The following is a 20736-nucleotide window of genomic DNA, read 5'->3' as shown; positions in this document are numbered from 1 at the left end:
CTCCAGGTGGTGGTTAGTGTTGAGGAGGAGAGAGGCGTTGATCAGGGCGAGTCCCTTAAGCTGTGCACACGCGCTTTTGTACGCTGTCCTGTCACCTTGCTTTATCTCATAATTCTAAAACCAAACCAGAACAGAACAGACCACGAGCATGTGGCCAGGGCCGCTTGCACGGCTCATGGGGCCCTTCAGTCAGCCTTCCTTCGCCCCTGCCCAGCTGGTTTATCCCCGCGGCTCTGAAAACTCGCCTCGTGGCCGCAGGAAAGACAATTTCTCTCCCTTCTCAGTGAAGGCTCTTCTGGGGGCTGAGTGTCTCCGGTCCCACCGCCGACGTCCAAGTCCACAGTACGTGACTCCGGCCACCCTGCCCTTCTGCTGCAAGCTCACGAGTCTGTCACTGCCCCTCTGGAAACCCTGAGGCCGGGCCGGACACCCTGCAGGACCCCTGAGAGGCACCCGAGGGCGGAGCTTCGCCTCCCACTGCCTGGGCCCACCTCCTGTCCCCTTCGGTGGAAAGACCCACTGCACGATGTGAGGGTCACACCCTTATTAACCCGTGAAACGTCCACACAGGACCACAGGACGGCCCCGTCAGCGTGGGCTGCTATCACCCTGTGTCTGACTGGTGGGCACTGACCAGTGGAGACCATGGCAAGGCGGGGGTGACTTCCTTTGTTGGCCTGAGGGTCCTCTTCTCTCTGGCTGCTCAAGGCTACATCAGGGCTTTTAAGCAGCCGAGTCACACAGCTGTCTTCTGATGAGCTTGTGGTCCACTGACACTCTCAGATCTTCTTCACAAGCTGTCAGGCTGGGGCTTTCTGCTCCTCGTGTGAAGCGAGTGGGCCCGAGAGCGTGACTGCGGACTTCTCCCACCACCTTCCGTCTTGTAACTTGGGCCCTTTCTCCAGGGTGGCGAGGGCGTCTTGGACCTTCACTTCATCCTGCAGTACACCAGCTCTCCCTCCTAGCTTCCTGCCATTTGCACGTTGGATCAGCACGCAGTGCTTCCCTCCAGGGAACCGGAATGCAGGGGGGCTGATAGCGGGGCACTGGGGGGGCGACCCAAGTGAGGACCAGGTTCATGTCCACCAGGTGGAGCGGGGGGGATGCAGAGGCCAGGCCGGGGTTGAGGGGGAGTGTGGGATTCAACAGAACCAGAGCATCGGAGAAGTGGGGGAGGGGGGAGCGGGGAGAGGAAGACCCTTGCTCCCGAGCATGCGGGGTTGGGGGTGCTCTCTGGGCCCCAGTCACTAACGCAACTGTCAGGTGGACAAGGAGGGTGGTCCCGGGATGGCGGACAGAGCAGGGGGCGGGGCATCCTGGAGCCCCTCCCACCACGGAACAGTCAGCCTCTGTCTCGGGAGGCCGGACAGCCCAGAGGCCTGGACGAGAGCTGTTGTTTCTTTTCCGCCCAGGTGTGGCACTCCGGCCTGTCGCCTGCAGGGACCAGAAGTGGCGAAGGGCCCCGGGGCCACGGGAGAGGGGGTGAGGAGGCACCCCACACCCCACGAGTTCCTTGGGACACCGGCACGTCCTTGGTGCACAGGTGTGACGGGGGCACCCACAGGCCAGGAGGCCACGGGTGAGCCCTGCTGATGCCCACGAGGGCAGGGATGGCCTTGTGCGGGGACCCCCATCCATGTGCAGGGCCTGGGGTTTCCTATCCGTGTGCAGGGCCTGGGGTTTCCTCTCTTGCTGCTCTACTTCTGGAACAAATTCTGAAGGACCTCTGGGACACGGCCAAACTCTGGAAGTAACGCTGCGTCTGGAAGGCTGGCCGGCCCAGAAGGAAGTTGCCCGGGACAGATGCACTGCTTTCAGTAAGGGAGGGTGGAAGGGCTGCAGGCTGATCCCAGAGCCCCGTGTGGGCTGAGGGTGGCCCTCAAAAGATGTCCACCGCCTCACCCCAGGATCTATGAACTTATTGGCTTATTAGGAAAAGATTCTTTCAAATGTGATTGTGTCGAGTGCGTAGGATGAGAGGATGCTAGCTTATCTGCCGGGCTGTAAACCCAAAGACAGGGTCCTTACAAGGGACGGGAAGAGAGACACAGCCACAGAGGAGACCCATGTGATGACGTGGCCACAAGCCCAGGGATACCTGGAGCCCCGGGAGCCGGAAGAGGTGGCAAGGACCCTCTCTGGGGCCTCGGGAGGGAGCGCGGCCCTAGGGCACCTGGATCTCAGACGTCTGGCCCCGGAGCTGGGAGAGAGTGAATCTGCTGTTTAGGCCCCAGTTCACGTGCTTTGTTACGGCAGGAAGGGAAGCTGGCGCCAGGCGTGAAGGAGAGGGTCCTAGCTAGAGCTCAAACCCTCCCACAAGGGACCCCAGCCCACCCCCGCCGTGGGCTCAGGACCGAGCTGGGCCGGTGGATCTCGGCAGGGCCGGACCTGCGATCCCTGGGGCCACATGCCCTCTGCTGGGTGGGTGGGGCTCCCGTGAGGCCCTCAGAGGACACGGGGGACACTGAGCACGTGCTGCTTCACAGACACAGCGGGAGACTCGGCCTCCGCCATCCATCAGTGCCTGTCAGGTGTTTAATATCAGCTTGTTCTGTGTCCAGAGCTGGGCGGCACTTGGACTTAATCACCACCGCCCAGCCGCTGGGCTCCCGAAACTCGCGCCGTGGGGCCTGCACCATGGGGACCCCAGCCCCGCCAGGGAGCCCTCTGCCCGTGGGGATCTTGGGCCCTCGCAGGGATGAAGCAGCCCCGGGCGGCACCAGCCCCGTTTACTGGGAAACGTTAGGCCAGTCGCCAGTGCCTCTGTGATTAAGTCTTCCCACTGGCGTTTCCTGTTTTTATTTTATTTTCTTAAATTCATTAAAAAATTTTTTAAATAAATTCTAAGGTAATTTAATTATGAAGTGGTTTAAATCCTCATTTCACATTTTTCTATTTGAATATAGCTGACTTACAATATTATATTAGTTTCAGCTGTACAACATAGTGGTTCAGTACTTTTATAGATTATACTCCAAAGTTATGATAAAACATTGGCTGTGTTCCCTGTGCTGTACATTATGTCCCTGGAACTTTCTTGTTTTATTCCTAGTGCTTTGTGCCTCTAACTCCCCTTCACCTACCCTGCCCCTCCCCTACTCCTCTCGCCGCTGGTCACCCCTAGTTTGTTCTGTGTCTGTGAGTCTATTTCCACTTTGTTATACTTGTTTGCTTTAATTTTTAGAGTCCACATATAAGTGATAATATTTGTCTTTCTCAAGTCATAAAAGATAAATCATATGATAGAGAAAGAGTGTTTCCAGTTGTAAATAATAACTCAGGTGATAAACTCAGGTGAGAGAAAATGAAATGTTTTCAGTCAAAAATTGTAACTCAGGTAATAGGAAAGAACACTTCCAGTTATAGATAATAATTCATAAGCTAGAGAAGAAGGTTTTGAGTCACAAATGAAGACTTATAGAGAAAGAAAGGTTTCCAGTCATAAATAATCATTCAGGTGATACAGAAAGAAGGTTCCTAGTCAAAATAGAGAACTAAGGTGCTAGAGAAAAGGTTTCTAGTCATAAAGAAGACAGAAAAAGAAAGGTTTCCAATAATTAGTGATAGTTCAGGTGACAGAGGAAAAAGGTTTCACTCATAAATGATAACTCAGGTGAGAGACAAGGAAGGTTTCCAGGCCTGAAAGATGTCAGGTGATAAAGAGACAAGGTACCAGTCATCAATTATGGAGAAAGAAGACTTTTCAGTCATAAATGATCAATCAGGAGAGAAAAAAACTTCAGTCATGAATGATAACTAGGCGATAGAGAAGGAAGGTTTCCAGTCATAAATGGTAACCAACATTATATATAAAAAAAGGTTTCCATCACAGACGATAAGTCGGATCACAGAAAAAGAAGACCGTCCATGGTCAATAAACCAGTGCACGCTTGGGAAAAAAAAAGAAGACCGTCCGTCACGGAGGCAACAGGGTCAAGAGAAGGAAATGTTCCAGCCTCATGTGATGACTCAGGTGACAGGACAGAGACGTCCTGTCGTAAACGGGGGTTCGGGTGCCAGAGGAAGAAGGAAAACAGTCACAAATGGCAACTCAGGCGGCAAAACTGAAGGCTGTTGCTCAAAACTAGCGAAAAAGAAAAGTTTCCAGAAGGGAATGATAGCGCAGGTCATGGTGAAAGACGGTTTCCAGTCATAAGTGACAACACCGGGGGTAGAAAGAGATGACCTCCAGTCACAAATGCTAAATCAGGAGACAGATAAATGCGGTCTCCAGCCCTAAGTGCTAACGACCGTGACACAGGGAGAAGTTTCTAGTCATAAATGTCACTCAGGCAACGGAAAACCTTTCCAGTCGTAAATCCCAAGTGGGGTGATGCAGAAAGAAGTTTCCTCATCATAAATCGTAACTCAGGTGGTCCAGACAGAAGACCGCTTGTCACAGAGGCACATCGAGCGACTGAGAAGGTAGTTTGCAGACACAGACAACCCAAGTGATACAGAAAGAAAGGATTCCCCTCAGAAGTGATGATTCTCTGAAAGAGAAAAGAGCCTTCGCGTTGTGATGACGTCGGGGGATAGAGGAAGAAGGTTTCCAGTCACAGATGACGACGCAAGTGATAATGAAGAAGGTTTCCAGTCAGTAATAATGACTCAGGTGACAGGGGAAGAAACTGTCTTGTCGTAAATTCTAACTGAGGTGATTGATAGAGGAGGAAGGTTTCCAATAACAAATGCGAACCCAGATTATAGACAAAGAAGCTTTCAGGAACAAAGGAAACTCACATTAGAGAAAAAGAAGGTTTCTGGTCAGAATAGATAAATCTGGAGATGACAGAGAATAAAGGTTTCCATCCGTGACAGCTCAGGTGAGAGAGAAAGAAGGTTCCAATTCCGAATGATATAAGGTGACTGAGAACAAAATATTTCCTGTCCTGAACGGTAACCAGAGGGTGGAGGGAGGAAGTTTGAGTTGGAAATCGGAACTCGGGGGATGGAAAACCCACCTCCCCATCACAAAGGACACTTCAGCCCGAGGAGACAGGCTGCCACCATGTTGCCATGGTGACAGGAGCCGCAGCCCTGGGGCACCGCTGAGGGTGGGAACCACGACCTCCACAGAAGGGCCTCCAGGCTGGGCAGGCGGAGCCCCTCCAAGCCGGGTGGAGGGCCTGCGGCCACGGCGCCCTCAGCTCAGCACCTGGCTCCTCGGTGGCGTGACCGTGAGAATCGCCCTCGCCAACCCCGATCCCCATCGCCTCGTCCTCCAGGTCATCCTGCCCGGGAAGTTCTGCTCCCTCCGGCCCCATGTCCGCGGCCTCTCCCGCAGGGCGCCCCTCCCGGCTTAGGGGTCGGGCCGGAGCCCTTTGCGCCAGGCCGGGGGCTCAGGAGAGGCCTGGCCAGCGGTCGCCGTGTCCGGCGGGCTCACCGGGCCCCCCCACAGGAACCTGCCCCCAGGGGGTGGGCCGCGCGGACCCACCCTGGCCCCAGGGCCCAGCCACTCGGCTTCTGGCCGAGGCCCAGGACGTGCCCACGACAGCCTGCGCCCGGTGAGGCGCCCGGGGTCCGCGTCCTCCGCCTGGGGGCCCGGGAAGGCAGGATGGGCGCCGAGCATCCGTGCTCCCGCCCCCACCTGGCTGGCACGCGGGTGCCGATGTCCCATGGGCACGGGCACACGTGGCGGCGGGGGAGGAGGCCAGAGAGCCTGAACAGGAGCGCGGGGCAAGGCTGGCCATCTCTGCTGACCACTGTCGCCCCGCCCCGGGGCCCTGGCTGAACCCGGAGCCCCCGCTGTCCGTCCCGCGGAGCAGCGCTGACCCCTGGTGCCCGGAGGCGGCGGCGGCAGACATACCCGCGTTCTGGGAGACGCCCGGTGGAGCCCACCGAGACCTGCGCTGCAGGCCCCGCCGCCGTCCCTCTCGGGGCTTCCCTCCCCCGCTGCCCCCGCGCTCCCGTCTCCTCCCATCTGGACACCTGGACGCTGGGCACTTCAGCAGCAACCCTGGAGCGTGGAGCACCCCCTCCCCTCTTCTGACCCCAGGGCCCACAGACACCACTTTCACCCTATTTCAGGGTCTTGAGGAGACCACAGAGCCAGGCCCCGGCCCCAGGGCCGCAGTCGCTCTAGTCCTGGATCTGACCAGAGCACGGCCAACGGCCCAGGGGCGGAGACTCAGGTCCTCCCACCCCCAGCCCAGCCCTGACCCTGGGCCTCCCCGGGCTGCACAGCCACCTGCAGACGATGCACCTTCACCTCAAGGCGTAAAACCGGCTAAAAGTCAAGTGATCGTGTGAGTAATTTTAAAATAAAACTCAAAGCATTTGAGAGTGATAAGAGAATCAAAACGAGAAGATTTTGGAAAAACAATTTTAACACTTAAGTTCTGTGACAAAAGGTAACGTGTTCTTTTAAAAGTGTATACGAAACACTAATGTGAAATTTATTTTAGCATGAGGTGACAGCAACAAACACGATATTCTGTGGAATACATCAATTATTGGCCAATTTATTTTACACGTGTTAACGTCAATCTGCATTTGGGCCGTGAGTGACCGTGAAACGTCCCCGTAACGCCGGCCTGCACTGGGCACCAGGGAGGCTCGCCCCGCGTCAGCTTCTCCTCCCCGCAAGTGGAGCCTGTCTGCTCACTGAGAAGAGCACCTGCCCTAGAATTTTCTTCTCGATTTCTGTTAACATAGGAACAGGTTTTTCTTATTCATCAGTCTCCAAATGTCTGCACTGAACAGAACAAGCTCACGCAGGAGGCAAACGCTGTCTTGCCTCGAGTGACGTGCACTTTTCTTTTAATGCTATGATTACATTCTTATTTAAGGCAATGTGGTTTCTGCTTCGCTTCTATAAAGCTTACTTAATCATCTTTTCTAAACAAAATTTGTCAGCATTTTGGGCCCAGTCAACCGGAGCCAGGCTAGAGCAAGGACATCTAGACGGTTCTTTACAAAGAGACACAGAGCTCAGATGATCGTCTTTTAAAACAGAGAAAACGACATGCTGTTTGTCTTCTAACACGCGTTTAAAAGTACGTAGATATAACACGCTTCTTGAACAACACCGGCCTGTGGGTTTCTGGCCGGCAAGGCTCAGCCACGGGCTCGGGAATTCCCGGGGCGGCCGCTGCTGTGAGAGAAGCCTGTCGCCTCCTTGCTGTGTGCTCCCCGAGAACGCGGACGGGGATGTCAGGTCACACGCACGACGAGAGCTTCTTTCTGTCCTCAAACTGCTTGTCCACGGCCAGAGACAGGGCCTGGAGGAAGCCCTCGACGGTGATGGTGGGGGCCTGGAAAGACAGACAGCATTGTGAGTGTTCTCGTCCTCGGAGGGGCCACCCGGCAGCACCCGCGCCCCCCCCCCGCCCTCCCCTCACCCCAGGGCACAAGCACCTCCTAGGTGGCGGGGGGCCTGCACGTGAGCTCGACGGCCAGCGAGGGGTGAGCAGACACACGGCCGCCTCCTCCCACTGCCCCAGGAGCCCGTCGCTTCAGAAACGTGAAATGAGGCAGACACCCCAATGGTGGCAAGTGGGACCCTCAGCGACGCCACACCCTGCTGGACAGAGCGGGCGGCGGTGGAACAGGGCCCGGAGGCGGAGCTCGGCCGGGGACTCACCTGGACATACAGAGCGTGAGCCAGAAAAGGGAGTTTTCTCAGGACACGGCCGCTGAGGCCCTCACTCTTCCTGTGAACATAAGCACACTCGGGGCGTCAACTCCACACGGACCGCTGCATGTTTCAGGACTAGACCCTGCACGTCCCTCCCCCAGAGCCCCTCGAGGGGGGCCAGGACAGGGTCCCGACGCCACCCACGGCCTCACAAGGAGCACAGTGAGGTGGGCACACGGCTGGCAACAAGAGCTCCCCCGGGAACCAGGCTGGTTCACGTGGTGGTGAATTTTTGCCCAAGTCTCTGAACTGCTCTCCTCTGTCCCACCTCAGCCACTTTAACTAAATCTCTCCAACAGGTAGTGACACCACGCCCCAGGCCCCGCCAGCGCCACCAGCTGGTGTCTGCAGCGCAACCCACCTAAGGGCGCCCGCAGCCTTCCTGATTTCTCTCCAGTTTATGCAAATTCTAACTGTCCTTCAAGGCTCTGCTCCATTTCCCAGCTTCCCTTGATCACCAGGGCCATCTGAGAACTTGAAAGCGCTACCAGCCTGGGCCTTGAGCAGGCGTGCCCACGATTCTCGATGCTCACGTGTTACGTGTCCCTCGGTGCCCAGGGAGCTGGACCACTTTCCTTTATTTCCCAAAGCACCAAGCCTAGCGCCCTAATTGTTTACTTGTTTAACTGTTTGCTTATCAAAACAAAAGCCTCCGTTTTATTTTCTTGCCAAATTGTCAAAGTTTACCAGATACTGCTTAAGAAATCAGTAATGCGTCTAAGAGAGCCTTAACCTGAACGTCTTTCCAGATACAAGGGCAGAACTTTGTTCACGGTCCGCTGTCACGTCTAGGAGGTAGGAGGGCAGCTGCTTCCACCCTCCTGTCCACGAGCCCAGGGTCAGGGAGGCTGGGGGGCTTCGGGCGCGTGTGCGATGCCTCGGGATCAAGCCCATGCCGTCTGACCCCAAACTACAACCACGGCTGCCACAGGCAATTACGACGACCTCCCCGCCAATCCCAAAGCAAACAGGCTTCTCTTGGTTACGAAAGCGAGGTCAGCGCTCACCGTGAAATTTCACTCAGAAGGAGGCTCAACTTGGACACGTTGTTCTCAATGAAGCCAATCATCTCCAGCTCGCGGAGGGTCAGCAGCTGCTGGCGAGGGTATACGATCTGACACTGTGGGGACACAGGCAGGGTCAGCAACAGGGACGGCACTCAGGCGGCAGGCACACCCCACGCCACATCTCAGAAACCCAAGCGGGGCCGTTGGGCCTGCACGGGCCCCAGGAAGCAGCTCTCTCACACAGCCCCTCTTCTTCTAACAAAGGCAAGAATACAGACAGCAAAACGTGTCTCAGAAACCACAGCGCTCAGCCTCTTCTGCTCCTGTGGGCAAAACATGTCCTCAGCACGTGTCAGGTGGGGAGGAACTCAGAGGTGTTGAGTCCAGCCTGATATTCAGTTTCAACCATGCGTCACATCCCACAATGGACAGAGTTGGGCCCTGGAGCCGGACTTGGCTGGCCTTTCAAGGAGGGTCTCTGTTCACGGTTTTAAAACCAAGACTCTCATTTGGTGGAATGTCAGACAGCCTCTAACTGACCATGGACCCGGGTCCTAGAGTTCACCTCCCAGACCACGTGTCTGCACGTGGGACGCTCCTTCCCAAGCACCCGCGCTAAACTGTCAGGCTGCCACGCCGTCTGATTCAGAAGCCACGAGAGGAGAAAGGAGAGGTCTGGCTGCACATTTGGGAGGGCTGGTGGGGGTCGTAGGTAAAACTAAGCAACAGGGTCTGTGCTGGCTGTGTTCTGACCTTCCCACCTGACTGCGTGACACTCCCTCAGGCTCCCGCGGCCTCCGCGGACCCCCCAGGGACCTGAGCCGTCCAGCAGGCTCCCGACAGCGTGCAGGGCCACAGTCCCGCGCCGACAGCCTTCAGGGCCGGCCAAACCGCCGCCACATCGGAATGTCTTCATTTCCCATAAACCGTCTAGGAAACGACACCTGCTCCAGGCACTCGGCTCCCAGAAAACGTCCGAACGCCTGGCGAAACCTCAGGGCGGCCCCTGGACTCGCAGAACGGTGCGACGCGGCACCCTGGAAAGGCCCCCAGGGGTCTCCAGCAGGACCCGCCACCACGCAGGCCCCTAAACGGCAGCACCACGTCGAAGCTCCACGCCCCACCCCGCCCCCCCCATGGCGCGGGAAAACAGGAGGGCCCGGGACAGCGCACCCGGGGCGGAGACCGCTCCCGTCCCCGTCACAGAGGCCGGGTCACCCTTGTGAGGACGCTGGGGCCCCCACTCCGTGGTGCAGGCAGTGGTCCCAACCCCCAGCCAGTTACAAGGATGCCAGCCTGGCGATCGCTGTAGAAATCCCTATTTGTTGGCTGGCTTGGTTACCGCCCACGGGCACACGCGGGCCCCTAGATTGACTCGCGAGAGACAGACAGTGAACGTGAACGCGTTCGCTGCCGCTGTGCTCGCGCTGACGGTAGAACCCAGGGCTGCGAACACTGCAGCCGACGACCTCCCTGTGAACTACGACCCCCAGTCCGGTGACCTCCCTGTGAACCAGGACCACTACCGCTCTTCCTCTTTCAGGGGAGGAAATCGAGGCCCAGAGAGCAGGTCACTTGCAAAGGCCGTGAGGTCTGGGACGGGCGCACACCCCTACTCACTCGGCCCCTGCAGATCAGCAGATCAAACCACCATGATGATCACCAAACACTCGATCAGTGGCTGTGGTTTCGACTATTTGCTCAGCCTGCAGATACAACGGTAGCTTGCTTTCTTTTTTTTTTTTTGGCCTCACCACGTGGCCCGTGGGATTTTAGCTCCCCGACCAGGGATCGAACCCTCACCCCATGCAGTGGAAACACGGAGCCTTAACCACTGGACCACAGGAAGTCCCCAACAACTGTAACTTTCAATCTCAGGAGATGACTGATGTCAGGTTGAGAGACCTCATTCTATGCTGGAACCAGATACATTAGGCTACATCAGCGGGTTAAGAAAACATAAGAAATCTACTGATTAGGAGAGAGAAAAAACCAAGGTACCCTCATCAGTTCTTCGAGGCAGGAGAGGTAGATTCTGAAGATGGCTGCTGCGGAGGGCGGCCCAATGTACTGCCTGATGTCAGCTCTGTCCACGAAGGCCACGTCGATCCTCTCCGTGATGTTGGACGTGGTCAGGATCACCACGTTGGAGTGCCTGCGGACAGAGAGGTGAGGACCGGTCAGCCCATGCTGTAGGGACTCGACCACACCTGACCCGACACGAGGAGCGTCAGGACAGACGGCCACCAAGGTCCCAGGCATTCAGCCAGCGCCCTTCAGCCGGCTACACTCCCCCTCCGCACACCTGCCCGCGAGGCCTTCCGAAGCCCTGCGCCTTGAGCTCCTGCCTGACCCCCAACTCCTGCCAGGTTCTCCTGGCTGCAACACAGCAGACCCTCCCCGGGCCGTGTGCCCCGGTCGCTCCCCTGCCTCCTGGAAAGCTCTCCCGGGCCCCTGCTTGACATCCCCCTGCCTTTCACCCACGGCGAACCCCTCACCTCTGTGCGCGCCCGAGCCCCCAGCACCTACACTCCCGCCTGCCTGGGCACGGCCATACACAGGTACACAGCCCTCTGCAGGGTGAGCAGGGTGAGCCCGGGGCGGGGCGGGCACACGGGCCAGGAGGCTGGGGAGCCCAGGCTGCACGGAGGGCGCACACACGCCGCTGGGACCCTCGTCCGGGGCTCGGGCTTCTCACAAACGGTCAGACCCGCACAGAGGCAGCGTGAGGTGAGTGGGGTGAGAGACAAACCAGAGCCCCATTCTCCACTCCTCCCGGAGTGACGTGGGTGGTCCGGGGGCCCCGTCTTCTGCCTTGAGCAGTGGGTGCGCAGCAAGGCCATCAGTGCAATGGAAACCACGGGGAGTTGGGGTTTCTGGGCCGAACGAGGGCCGGGGACCTTGTGGACATACAGGTCTTCGAAGGAGACTCGCCCACCAGATCCGTGAGCAGGGTGGGAGTGCAGGCCCTCCCCTGCCCAGAGATGCCGGGGAGACGCCGGCAGCAGAAACGGAGAGGTCAGGAGAGCGGAGAGAGGTAGGGGCCCCGGGGGCTGAATGCCGCGGATGGTTCCACGCTGAGCGCTGGGGTGGACGCGGGGGCAGTGGCAGGGGGAGAAACCAGACCAAAGAGTGGGGCGGTGGGGTGAGGGGGCAGAGACAAGAGGGTCTACACCTCACACGAAGTTCGCCTGCAGGACAAGCAAGGGACGCCTGCCGCTGACCCCAAGAGACAATGAAGATGTTCTCCGCCGTGAAGAACACCGCGACGGCAGGGTAAAGTCCGACACAGCGCAGTGCAGCTCGCGGCACCCCGCTCAGCAAACCCCCGCCTGAGCGCGGCACGTGGAGGGCAACGGGGGAACCCCGAGGGGCTGGCGGGAGACCGCACAGGGCAGACGGGGCTTCTCGTGAGTCAGGAGCCGCCCCCAGAGCTGGGCCGGCTTTGGGCGCGCTGGCCACAGGCCTGAGCTGCAGGACCGGGCTGCGCACACACGGCCCCGGCCCCGTGAAGGGCGAGCGGCTGGCGCCCCACCTGCCCAGTGGCGGCCCTTCAGCGGCCACCGGCACCGGGTCCTGCGGGCACTGACTCAGACACCGCATTTATGCGTCTCTGCAGGGCACACATCCTCCCCACACCCCAGGTTTGTTTTGTGTTTTTAATGCTTTAATAAAGCAAAACATACTTCACTTCTAAAACGTGCATTTAGCACAAGCTGCCTCAGATGTGGAGAAGACAGAGCCCACGCTCAACGTCAGACGCGTTCTTAGCTAGAAAAGCTGGGAGTAAGGCTGAGCGGCGTCCGTGCTTCTCCGGCAAGCCCGCTGTGCACAGCGTTACCTTTTGATCTGATCGATCTGGGTCAACACGGCGTTGACCACGCGGATGGCATCCGAAGGCTCGGCACCCGCCCTGCAGGCGTTGCGGGAAGCCGTTAGGCTCTCCACCTGTAGGGACGGAGCAACGGGGCGCTGTCAGCCGAGCAGACGCAGGTGTGGGCATGCGCACGTGCACCGTGAGCCTGATAGGGGCAAGGACTGCAGGACACGGAGCCTGCGGAGGCTGGACCCGTGGGGGGCTGGCGGCGCCCCAGCAATTTGCGAGGCCGCTCAGTCTCGAGCCTCCTCCAGTCACAGGTTTAAAGTCTGAACACACGCACCTCGTCAATCAGCACAAACACCAGAGCATCTTTGTCATCAATTAAGTCCTGAATCTTCTGGAACATCCTAGTTACCAGCTTGCCGCTCTGGAAGCAAAACACTCTTTATTATCCACTTGCACTCGGCAAGCTGCCTGGTGCGCACGTGTCCACTGTCCCCACCGGGCTTCGCTCTGGCCCCAGGTGGCCACACAAGCCCACCGTCCCCTGACGGCCCCTCGGGAAACTCCCTGAGCCAGAGGAGCCAGTCTGCAGAGAACCCGGGGGTCCTCCCTCCTGGCTTCGTGGGCCAGGGATGCATGGCTCAGGTGACTCGCACCGTGGCCCACCTGTCCTTCCTCCTTTCCCTTCCCGGTTGTCCTCATGACCAGGACAGCCTGGGTCTCGCGTGCACACCGGCCCGGTGCACCCTTATGGGCACTCCCCGTCCCCACTCACCACCCGCCAGGGGGACCTCCCGACACAGGTGCCCGCGGCAGAGCCTTTCAGAGGTGAGGGGCACCTGTGCCATCACCTGGTTGGAGTCCCTCAGTTCACAGATGGTGAACGAGCTCAGGCCCCCAGCGCATGCTCAGCTGAGGGGTGCCGCCCCGTTGGAAGGCAGACCCCCCCTCCTAAGGTTACACTGAACTTCCTGTCCCACCCAGTCAGAGGTCTGGATGTGACGGGCACAGGGTCCTCTCAGGCCTCACGTGATTTCCAAGTTACCGCTGAGCTCTGGAAGTTTTCTCTGACCACAAAGTCAGCCCCTTGTTCACTTTCCCGTTTCACCTCTTTCTCTCCTAAAGCTTTTGGAGGAGAAAGTTTGCCTAATCTACAGGACAACTTTTCAACTGCATAGCTGACAACCCAGAGAACTGGAATTAGTACTAACACTTACTTCTGAAAACCACTTAGAGAAGAGGCTGTGGCTGTTTATTTCAATTAACTGGCCATACCGGTACCTAAGACAGAAAAAAAGAGTCACAGCAATTGTTACAAACCAGTCCGGCAGCCTCCTCTGCAGCAGCACCTCCACCTCGTTAATGCAGCGTCTCTCAAATGCCCAGCACGCTGAGAACGGCTACTTTGTCCAATCGTTACAGCCACTGACACAGGATTGGGCTACCTCGCAAGCTATGTACTAAAAATATGAAAAATCTAACAAGGTGCATCAACGTCAATAGTTCTAGATGGAGCAAGTTAAGTTTCTCGAACTGAACGGTACCTTCATCTGAATTAAAGCAAGATAAAATCCCTCTCATTTTAAATCTACTTATAATTTACGCTTCCATATTGAAAAAGGATTACCTGCACTAACACAGCAAAGAAATCAAAACACGAGCATGACGAATGTTTTGGCCAGAGCGGAACATTTTGTCCTCCTTCCACAAAACCGTAAAGAATGTGACAATTTGTTTTCCGGCACAAAATCACTTCCTGCAACCTAGAGCCCTGAAAGGCTCAAAAGGGAACCTGAACACACACCGACTGAAATCCAGCGCTAACACCCGGTCCACAAGGAGGCGGCAAGAGCCTGCATGCACTGGGTTCTGACTAAAATCGAACAGGAAACGGGCCCGAGAAAAGCTAACTCCCAGGTCCTCTTCACAGTTTCTTTCAGGTCAAAAGTCCACAGAAGAAAAAGAATTACTTTTAAAAAGTATCATTAATTTTCCAGTTGAAAAAGACCATTTACTAATTCTGTTTAACAAAATAGAAGGGGGAGACAGACAACCTAATGATCGGGTTGACTATTAAACAAAATTAATTATAAAGCATGTTGATTATTAAGTGAAGTGGGCGAAAAAGGCTTGCTAAGGCTTCTTTCTGCCACAAAATTAGTACAGATTTCCAGATCTTTGTACTGGAAAAGTCACATTTCTTGTAATAACACCTCCCCCTCTGGTGGCTTAGGAAACCGCCTTTAAGAGGTCTTCAAAACATAGATGCATTTCACTGTATAAAGCCCAAGACCAAGTTACTAAATGTAAAAGAAAGCGTTGAAATAAAGCAATTTCCCTACTTATAAGACATTTTTGAAAACAAAATAGATTTCAAAGTAAATCTCACAGGGCTTCCTCTTCTAGTCATACTGGATCAACAGGGGTCATATTTACCTTCTGCCTTAACCAACTGGAAAACCAGGCAGAACAAATGAAACAACGTCTATGACAGGCACTGGACGACAGCTCCGGAGGACTGTGACCCGAGAGGACGGCAACGGGGCGAGCGCGACCGCCCTGACTTCCTGCCTGGAGCACCTTCCAACAGTGACCGTGGGGGGGACCCAAGAAGAGTGGCCATCAGGCTGGGTCGAGGAGACAGAGGCCAGAGTTCAAGGAGCCTGAGGTGTCTGGAGGCTACAGAGCAGGGCTCCAGAGAGGAGGGGGATACACAGGAATAAAGCCCCAGAAACCATCAGGGGCCCTGGAGTCTTTCCTGGGTAGGTGGTGTGTCTGAGTAGGGAGACCTTGGCGCTCATAGGCCCCAACAGCCAAGGTGCAGAGTACTCGCTGCTCATTCAGGGGCTCAGCGGAGACCCGAGAAAGGCCCCACCTGAGGGTTAAGCCTAGATCACATGGAGACCCCTCTCGAACGAAGCTTGAAAAGAGACCTCAAAGGATCACACCGAAGACAAGCACACAAACGCCCGCCAGAACGAAACCCAGCGGTCGCTAAAGACAGACCAGAGAGTCCAGACGCTTGAAATCGTAACGTCCGCATTCAAGCAAAAATTCCCTGACACGCCAAGAGGCAGAAACATGTGTCCCGCAACCAGACCCAGATGATAACGACAATGGACTTGGTAGACAGAGCATAAGACAGCTATCATAAACGTACCCAAGGATTTACCGAGAACACAATGGGACAAGGAATACAAGTATAAAAGGAACCAAACAGAATCTCCAAAGAAAAATACACTATCAGAAACGAAAATTCCACTGACAGATCGTACACTGCAGAAAACTATCGAAATGAAACACAGACAGAAAATTTTTAAAGCCCGAAAAACACATAAGAGCACATCAGTGGCCTGTGGGACAGTATCAGGCAGTGTAACGTGTAAACAAATGCAGAGAGCAGGGGATTAGTTGGAAAGATAACAGTCAGATATTCCCTACATGTGATACAACTATAAACCCCAAAGCTGACAAAACTCAAGGAAGACACACCCAGCGCTAGGCTTGGACAGTCCTCCCAGGAAGCGACAGAACAGCAGACAGACGACCAGCACGGACGCCAAGCATCCTGAGCTAACAGTCGACGCAACAAGAGCAGAAACACGTTCTGAGTGCACGTGGTGGGACAGTCACCAGGAGGGACCACGTGCTGGTCATAAAGCAAGTCTCAACACGTTTAAAAAGACTGGAATCATAACTCAAGACAATGCTGAGTACAGAGGAATTCATTAATTTACACTGGAAGATAGAGACCTACTATTCATGTAGAATGATTTAAAAATAAAAACAGTTTCCGTTGTTATAACTGAAAACCCAGCAAACCCACTTCTGTGGCTCTCCTCTCTCAAATTACCGAAGTTACCTGCTTGAGAGTCTGATGGTCAATTTCTGCGCTAAAGCTTTACACAGGGATGTTTTTCCAGTTCCTGGAGGACCTGTAACAAAATGCAAGCAAATATGTTTTTAAGTTAGTACTATAAGAAATTTCTTAAACAACAGGAGTTGCATTATCCACAGGATATAAGATAACGAACAGACTTCAATGCTACGAATGTTATTACCACAAGTACCGCTTATGAACTTACAAAGAAATCTCCTAGCGGTGTAAATGCTAGAAAACATCACCAAGTATGCCTCCTGGCCCACAGTCCGCTCCACGTTCCTTTGTCCACATCTTCACTGACATCCTCCTCGTCCCCACACGTCCTCTATGAAATCCACTGACTATGAAAATCCACCTTTCAAAAGTCAAACACACCTTTCCTGGTAGCCGTCAGGACCCTTCTGAAGGCACTGACGTTTGCTCTTTCTGAAACCACGGAACCACCATCTTCCACTCCAGGTACCTGGACGTGGGCCCGAACCCCACGCTACACAGGGAGAGCCGTAAGGCGAGGGCTTGTGCCCTGAGTGTGTGTCACTTAGCACAGCGTTTTGCAGGAACTCTGAGGTAACTGATGTGGAAGCATGAACCCATCCAATAGAAAATGCTGACACGGTCAACTCTGATTTTCTGCATTTTCCATAGTTTAAGAGTAAACATACAACCAATTCTAAATGCAAGTAATGTACTGCGCTAACTAAGATGCCTCTGGACTGCCTCCACTGACCCTGGCTTTAAGCCAATCTGCCACAATACATGCTGTTTAAAAGACTTTGTTTTCTTAAAGTTGTATACAAGCCTACAAGCCTATTGTATAAAGAGACTAATCACCCTTTTAATTATAGCTCCTACTTCACTATAATTGGGGTTTTCTCTCGATTCTTTTCTCTCCGGGAACATTAAGAAAGGAAACCCAGTATTCTCCTCCAAGAACTAGGCAGAGTCCTGTGAAGAGTGGCTTTTGCAGTCCATTAGCCATCAAGGGAAGCTCTAAGGACACTACGAAGAAATACGAGGCAACTGCTATCCTAAGGAGTCCACGGTCAACCGGAAAATAAGGCAGTTACTTGAAAAGTTTAATAACAGTAGAAAAAGCCACAAGGCATAATCAGGTGGCTGCCAAATGAAAGGTCAAGTAACCAAAGCCCAGATAGTGTGAGGCCGACTGGCTTCACAGAGGAGGATGTTCTAGGACAACTCTGGCCCCCCCAGAAAAAAGGAGCTGCAACTCCTCGCAGAAGGACAAAGCCACAAGCAAAAGCCTGGTTTCGCACAGTTGATCTCGTCACACAAACCAAAGCTGCGATGCTTTACCGTGAAGCAGCACCACCCGGTTCCAGGTGATGAGGGTGCTGTCGACATTCTTGTCTGAAAACAGTAAAGTTGTCATCACGTAGTCAAGGAGCTGCGTGGAGAAAGGAAAAGTACAGATAAAGTCCCCAGCAAGGCAAAGGTTCCGCTGAACGTGCCCTAAGCGAGTAGAGCGACGGGAGTCTTCAGAGACCGCCACGGCCAGACACCTGCCACACACCTGCAGGCTTTCAACCCGGACGGTAACTTGAGACATGAGAGGACAAGCGCTGGCTGTTACTGTTTTCAGGATAAACGGTGAACACAAAGATCACTTTTATTTAAAATGCTAACGACACACAAAACTACTGAGGGACACACCAAGTAAGAGTGAGCTCCTTCCTCTGGGACACAGCAGTGGACCAGCGCACGGCACATTCACTGAAAGAACAGCCAGGGCTCTGCGGTCCACTGTGGCTGCCTAGAGGAGCGTGGGGTGATGAGGGGCGGTGGGGACAGACCCCTAGTGCCCCCCCAGTGTGCAGGACTCTTCCCCTTGAAGGGGGTTCAGACCTGCCCACCTGCTCGGTCTGCCCCTCAGCACTGCCTCCTCAGCCCACGGGAGTGACCATGTGCACGTGCTTGGTCACACCAAGCGTGTGACCCAGTGCAAGTGGTCTTCACCCTCCCAACGCTCCCCCTTCTCCCAAGGGGAACTCCCCGGAGGGCAGCTCCACTCAGGAGCAATCCCACAGGACAGAAATCCAGGACATGGGCTGCTGGTAAGCAGTGTTCACAAAGCCCATCTGAGTTAAGGAGTGCTAGAGAGTGACACAATAATGATTCTACTTCAAATAATGGGGTCTTTTGGGAAAATGCACAACTCACGTGAGATTTGATTTCCACATCATACACCAGGCTGTCCCAAAGCCCATGGAATTCAGCTGAGAGAATAAAACAAAAACCTAATTTTAGGAAAGGAAGCCTTGCACCTACTGGTTAGGTCTGCCCTGAGCCACTGATGCCCTCCACTGCTCCACACGCGGTAAGCTAAAATTCTGGTTACAGGGAAGCTAAACTTTTAAAATTGTTCTTAAAATTAAAGATGTTGAATAAGTGGCAGTCGCACGTGGCTTTGGACAGATAATTAACCTCGTTGTCGTATTATTCTGCACACCTGTCTCTGTGGACCTATGCTCGGACACAAGCAAAGACCCTGAACCCACCACTCTCCCCACAAGCCGACATTCCAGCAGGGCCGAGCGGCGGGTCTATTCCAGTCGTTAGGACATCAAGCCTAACCCGGATTAGAAGCAGGATTCTGCCTGCTAGACCCCATCGGCAAAGTTCACGGAGGACCATCGAGAAGGCAGGAGAAAGCCGTGGTCCAGCAAGACTGACCAACTGGGCAGGAAAGCAGAGCACCAGTGTAATTCTCAGTTAGCACTGTCTTTGACGGATCTATCCAAATAGGTTCATACTGTAAGTTTCTACCTTTCTCTGTCGTGATATACTTTCTATTTCATAACAGATACAACATTCTAAAATTCTACACAGCGGACAAAATCTCCTTGATAAGCCCAAGGCGTGTACCATCCTCCGACCTCCCATTCTTGGCATGCTCTGCCTACTGTTACTGCCACGGGTACCTGCAGGCAGCACCCAATGGTTTGCCGCAACTATATTTTCTGTTTCTTCCTCCAAATTTTCACTGCTGGGGCCATCTTCATTCAGCTGGAAGATGTGAAGTGCAATAGTGCACATGCTCAAATCAACGGGCTGTGACGAGAAAAAAACATCAAATAAATCTACACAACACACTCTCAAAACAGCACGTGCACGTTCACGGGGCCGCTGAGAAGTAGTAAGTTACCTGTGGACCTTTAGCCTGTAATTCTGTGTCAACAATGGACACAGACTGCACGTTTCTGGCCAGAAAAGGCTCATCAAACTCAGTCCACGTGTAATCGCCAAACACAATGTTATGCCTGGTGAGGAGCTTCCTAACACTCAGCTTTAGATCTTCTCTTTTTGCAGTGCTAGGAAAACAAACAAAACATGTAAATCAGGTCTGAGTTAAAAACCAACATTTTAACAATAAGTGATTTTAAAAAAAGAAAAAAAAACAGACGGAACAGGGCAAAGTGCAGTGAAGAGGGCAGGCGGGAGGGCCTGCCTGGGGAGCAGACCTGCGCAGACTCCTCGTGACCCGGGGAAGCCGCCCAAGGGCTCTGTGCCCCAGGTCCCCATTCGAAGAAGGGGCGACGGCAAGAGTCGGTGCCACCCTGGGCTCCTGGAGATCAGTCACTACGCTGGAGCTGTGCCGGATAACGCGAGGCCCAACGTGAAGCCCGCAAAGCGCAGCCGCAGTGACAGGGCTGTGATTAGCGGAGACTGGAATCCCCACAGCTGCGGCGGCGGGCGACGAGGCCGTGAGCTGCGGTCCCCCTTCAGCCCCCTGCCCGCTGCTTCCCAGACCTCGCAGGCCCTTCGGCTGCCCCTAGAGCCCGCCCCCCGCCGCCGCCCGCCGGGGCCCGTCACCCGCCACCGGCACCCCCGGCGCCCCGGCCCCTCCCCGCCCACCTAGGCCAGACAGGTTTCGCCGGGGATCGGGACTGCGGGCGAGGGTGCGGGGTCAGGGCCGTTTCCCCAGACTCGGAGCTCCTGCGACCGGCAGTTCCAGAGCCCGGCGTTCCCTGGCTCAGCCGAGGCCGGGCCGGAGTCCGCCTCGGGATCGGAGTCGGCTCCTGTCAGGGCGGGATCTGGTCGGGGTCAGGCTCGGGGGAGGCGGGTCGAGGTCGGGTGTTGTCAGGTCTGGGTTGCGCCGCGGTCGGCTCGGGGCCCGGCTCACCTGCCGCTCCGCTGGTGGACCTCCACATGGACGGTCGGCGCCTCGGCCACGCAGGGCAGCGCCTGCTTCAGGTCGCCCACGGCCTCGTCCATGGCGCCGCCGCCGAGAGCCGAGAGGACCGGACCGGACCGCGGCCGCCGCCGCCTCTCGCCTCGCGCCGCCGCCACCGCCGCAGCCTCAGCCCTCCGCCGCGCCCGCGCTTCGAACTTGCCGCGCGCAGCGTCCCGCTCCCTGACCCGGAAG

General features: G+C 55.4%; 1 protein-coding gene across 1 annotated transcript; it reads right to left on the bottom strand.

Annotated features, from left to right (window-relative positions):
* Positions 1–6385: 6385 nt before the first annotated feature.
* On the bottom strand, positions 6386–20673 carry TRIP13 (thyroid hormone receptor interactor 13). The gene is made up of 13 exons (XM_060145973.1): positions 20494–20673; positions 19516–19681; positions 19292–19421; positions 18531–18586; positions 17667–17757; positions 16332–16404; positions 13687–13750; positions 12807–12893; positions 12488–12594; positions 10648–10801; positions 8647–8759; positions 7586–7655; positions 6386–7256 (listed from the first exon to the last, which is right to left on the bottom strand). Exons 1-13 carry the CDS (start codon positions 20583–20585, stop codon positions 7161–7163), a joined length of 1299 nt encoding a protein of 432 aa, XP_060001956.1. The 5' UTR covers positions 20586–20673; the 3' UTR covers positions 6386–7160.
* Positions 20674–20736: the final 63 nt, after the last annotated feature.

This window comes from Lagenorhynchus albirostris, chromosome 3, assembly GCF_949774975.1.
Source record: "Lagenorhynchus albirostris chromosome 3, mLagAlb1.1, whole genome shotgun sequence".
NCBI classification, from domain to species: Eukaryota; Metazoa; Chordata; class Mammalia; order Artiodactyla; family Delphinidae; genus Lagenorhynchus; species Lagenorhynchus albirostris.
This window is presented reverse-complemented; position numbering and strand designations above follow the sequence as displayed.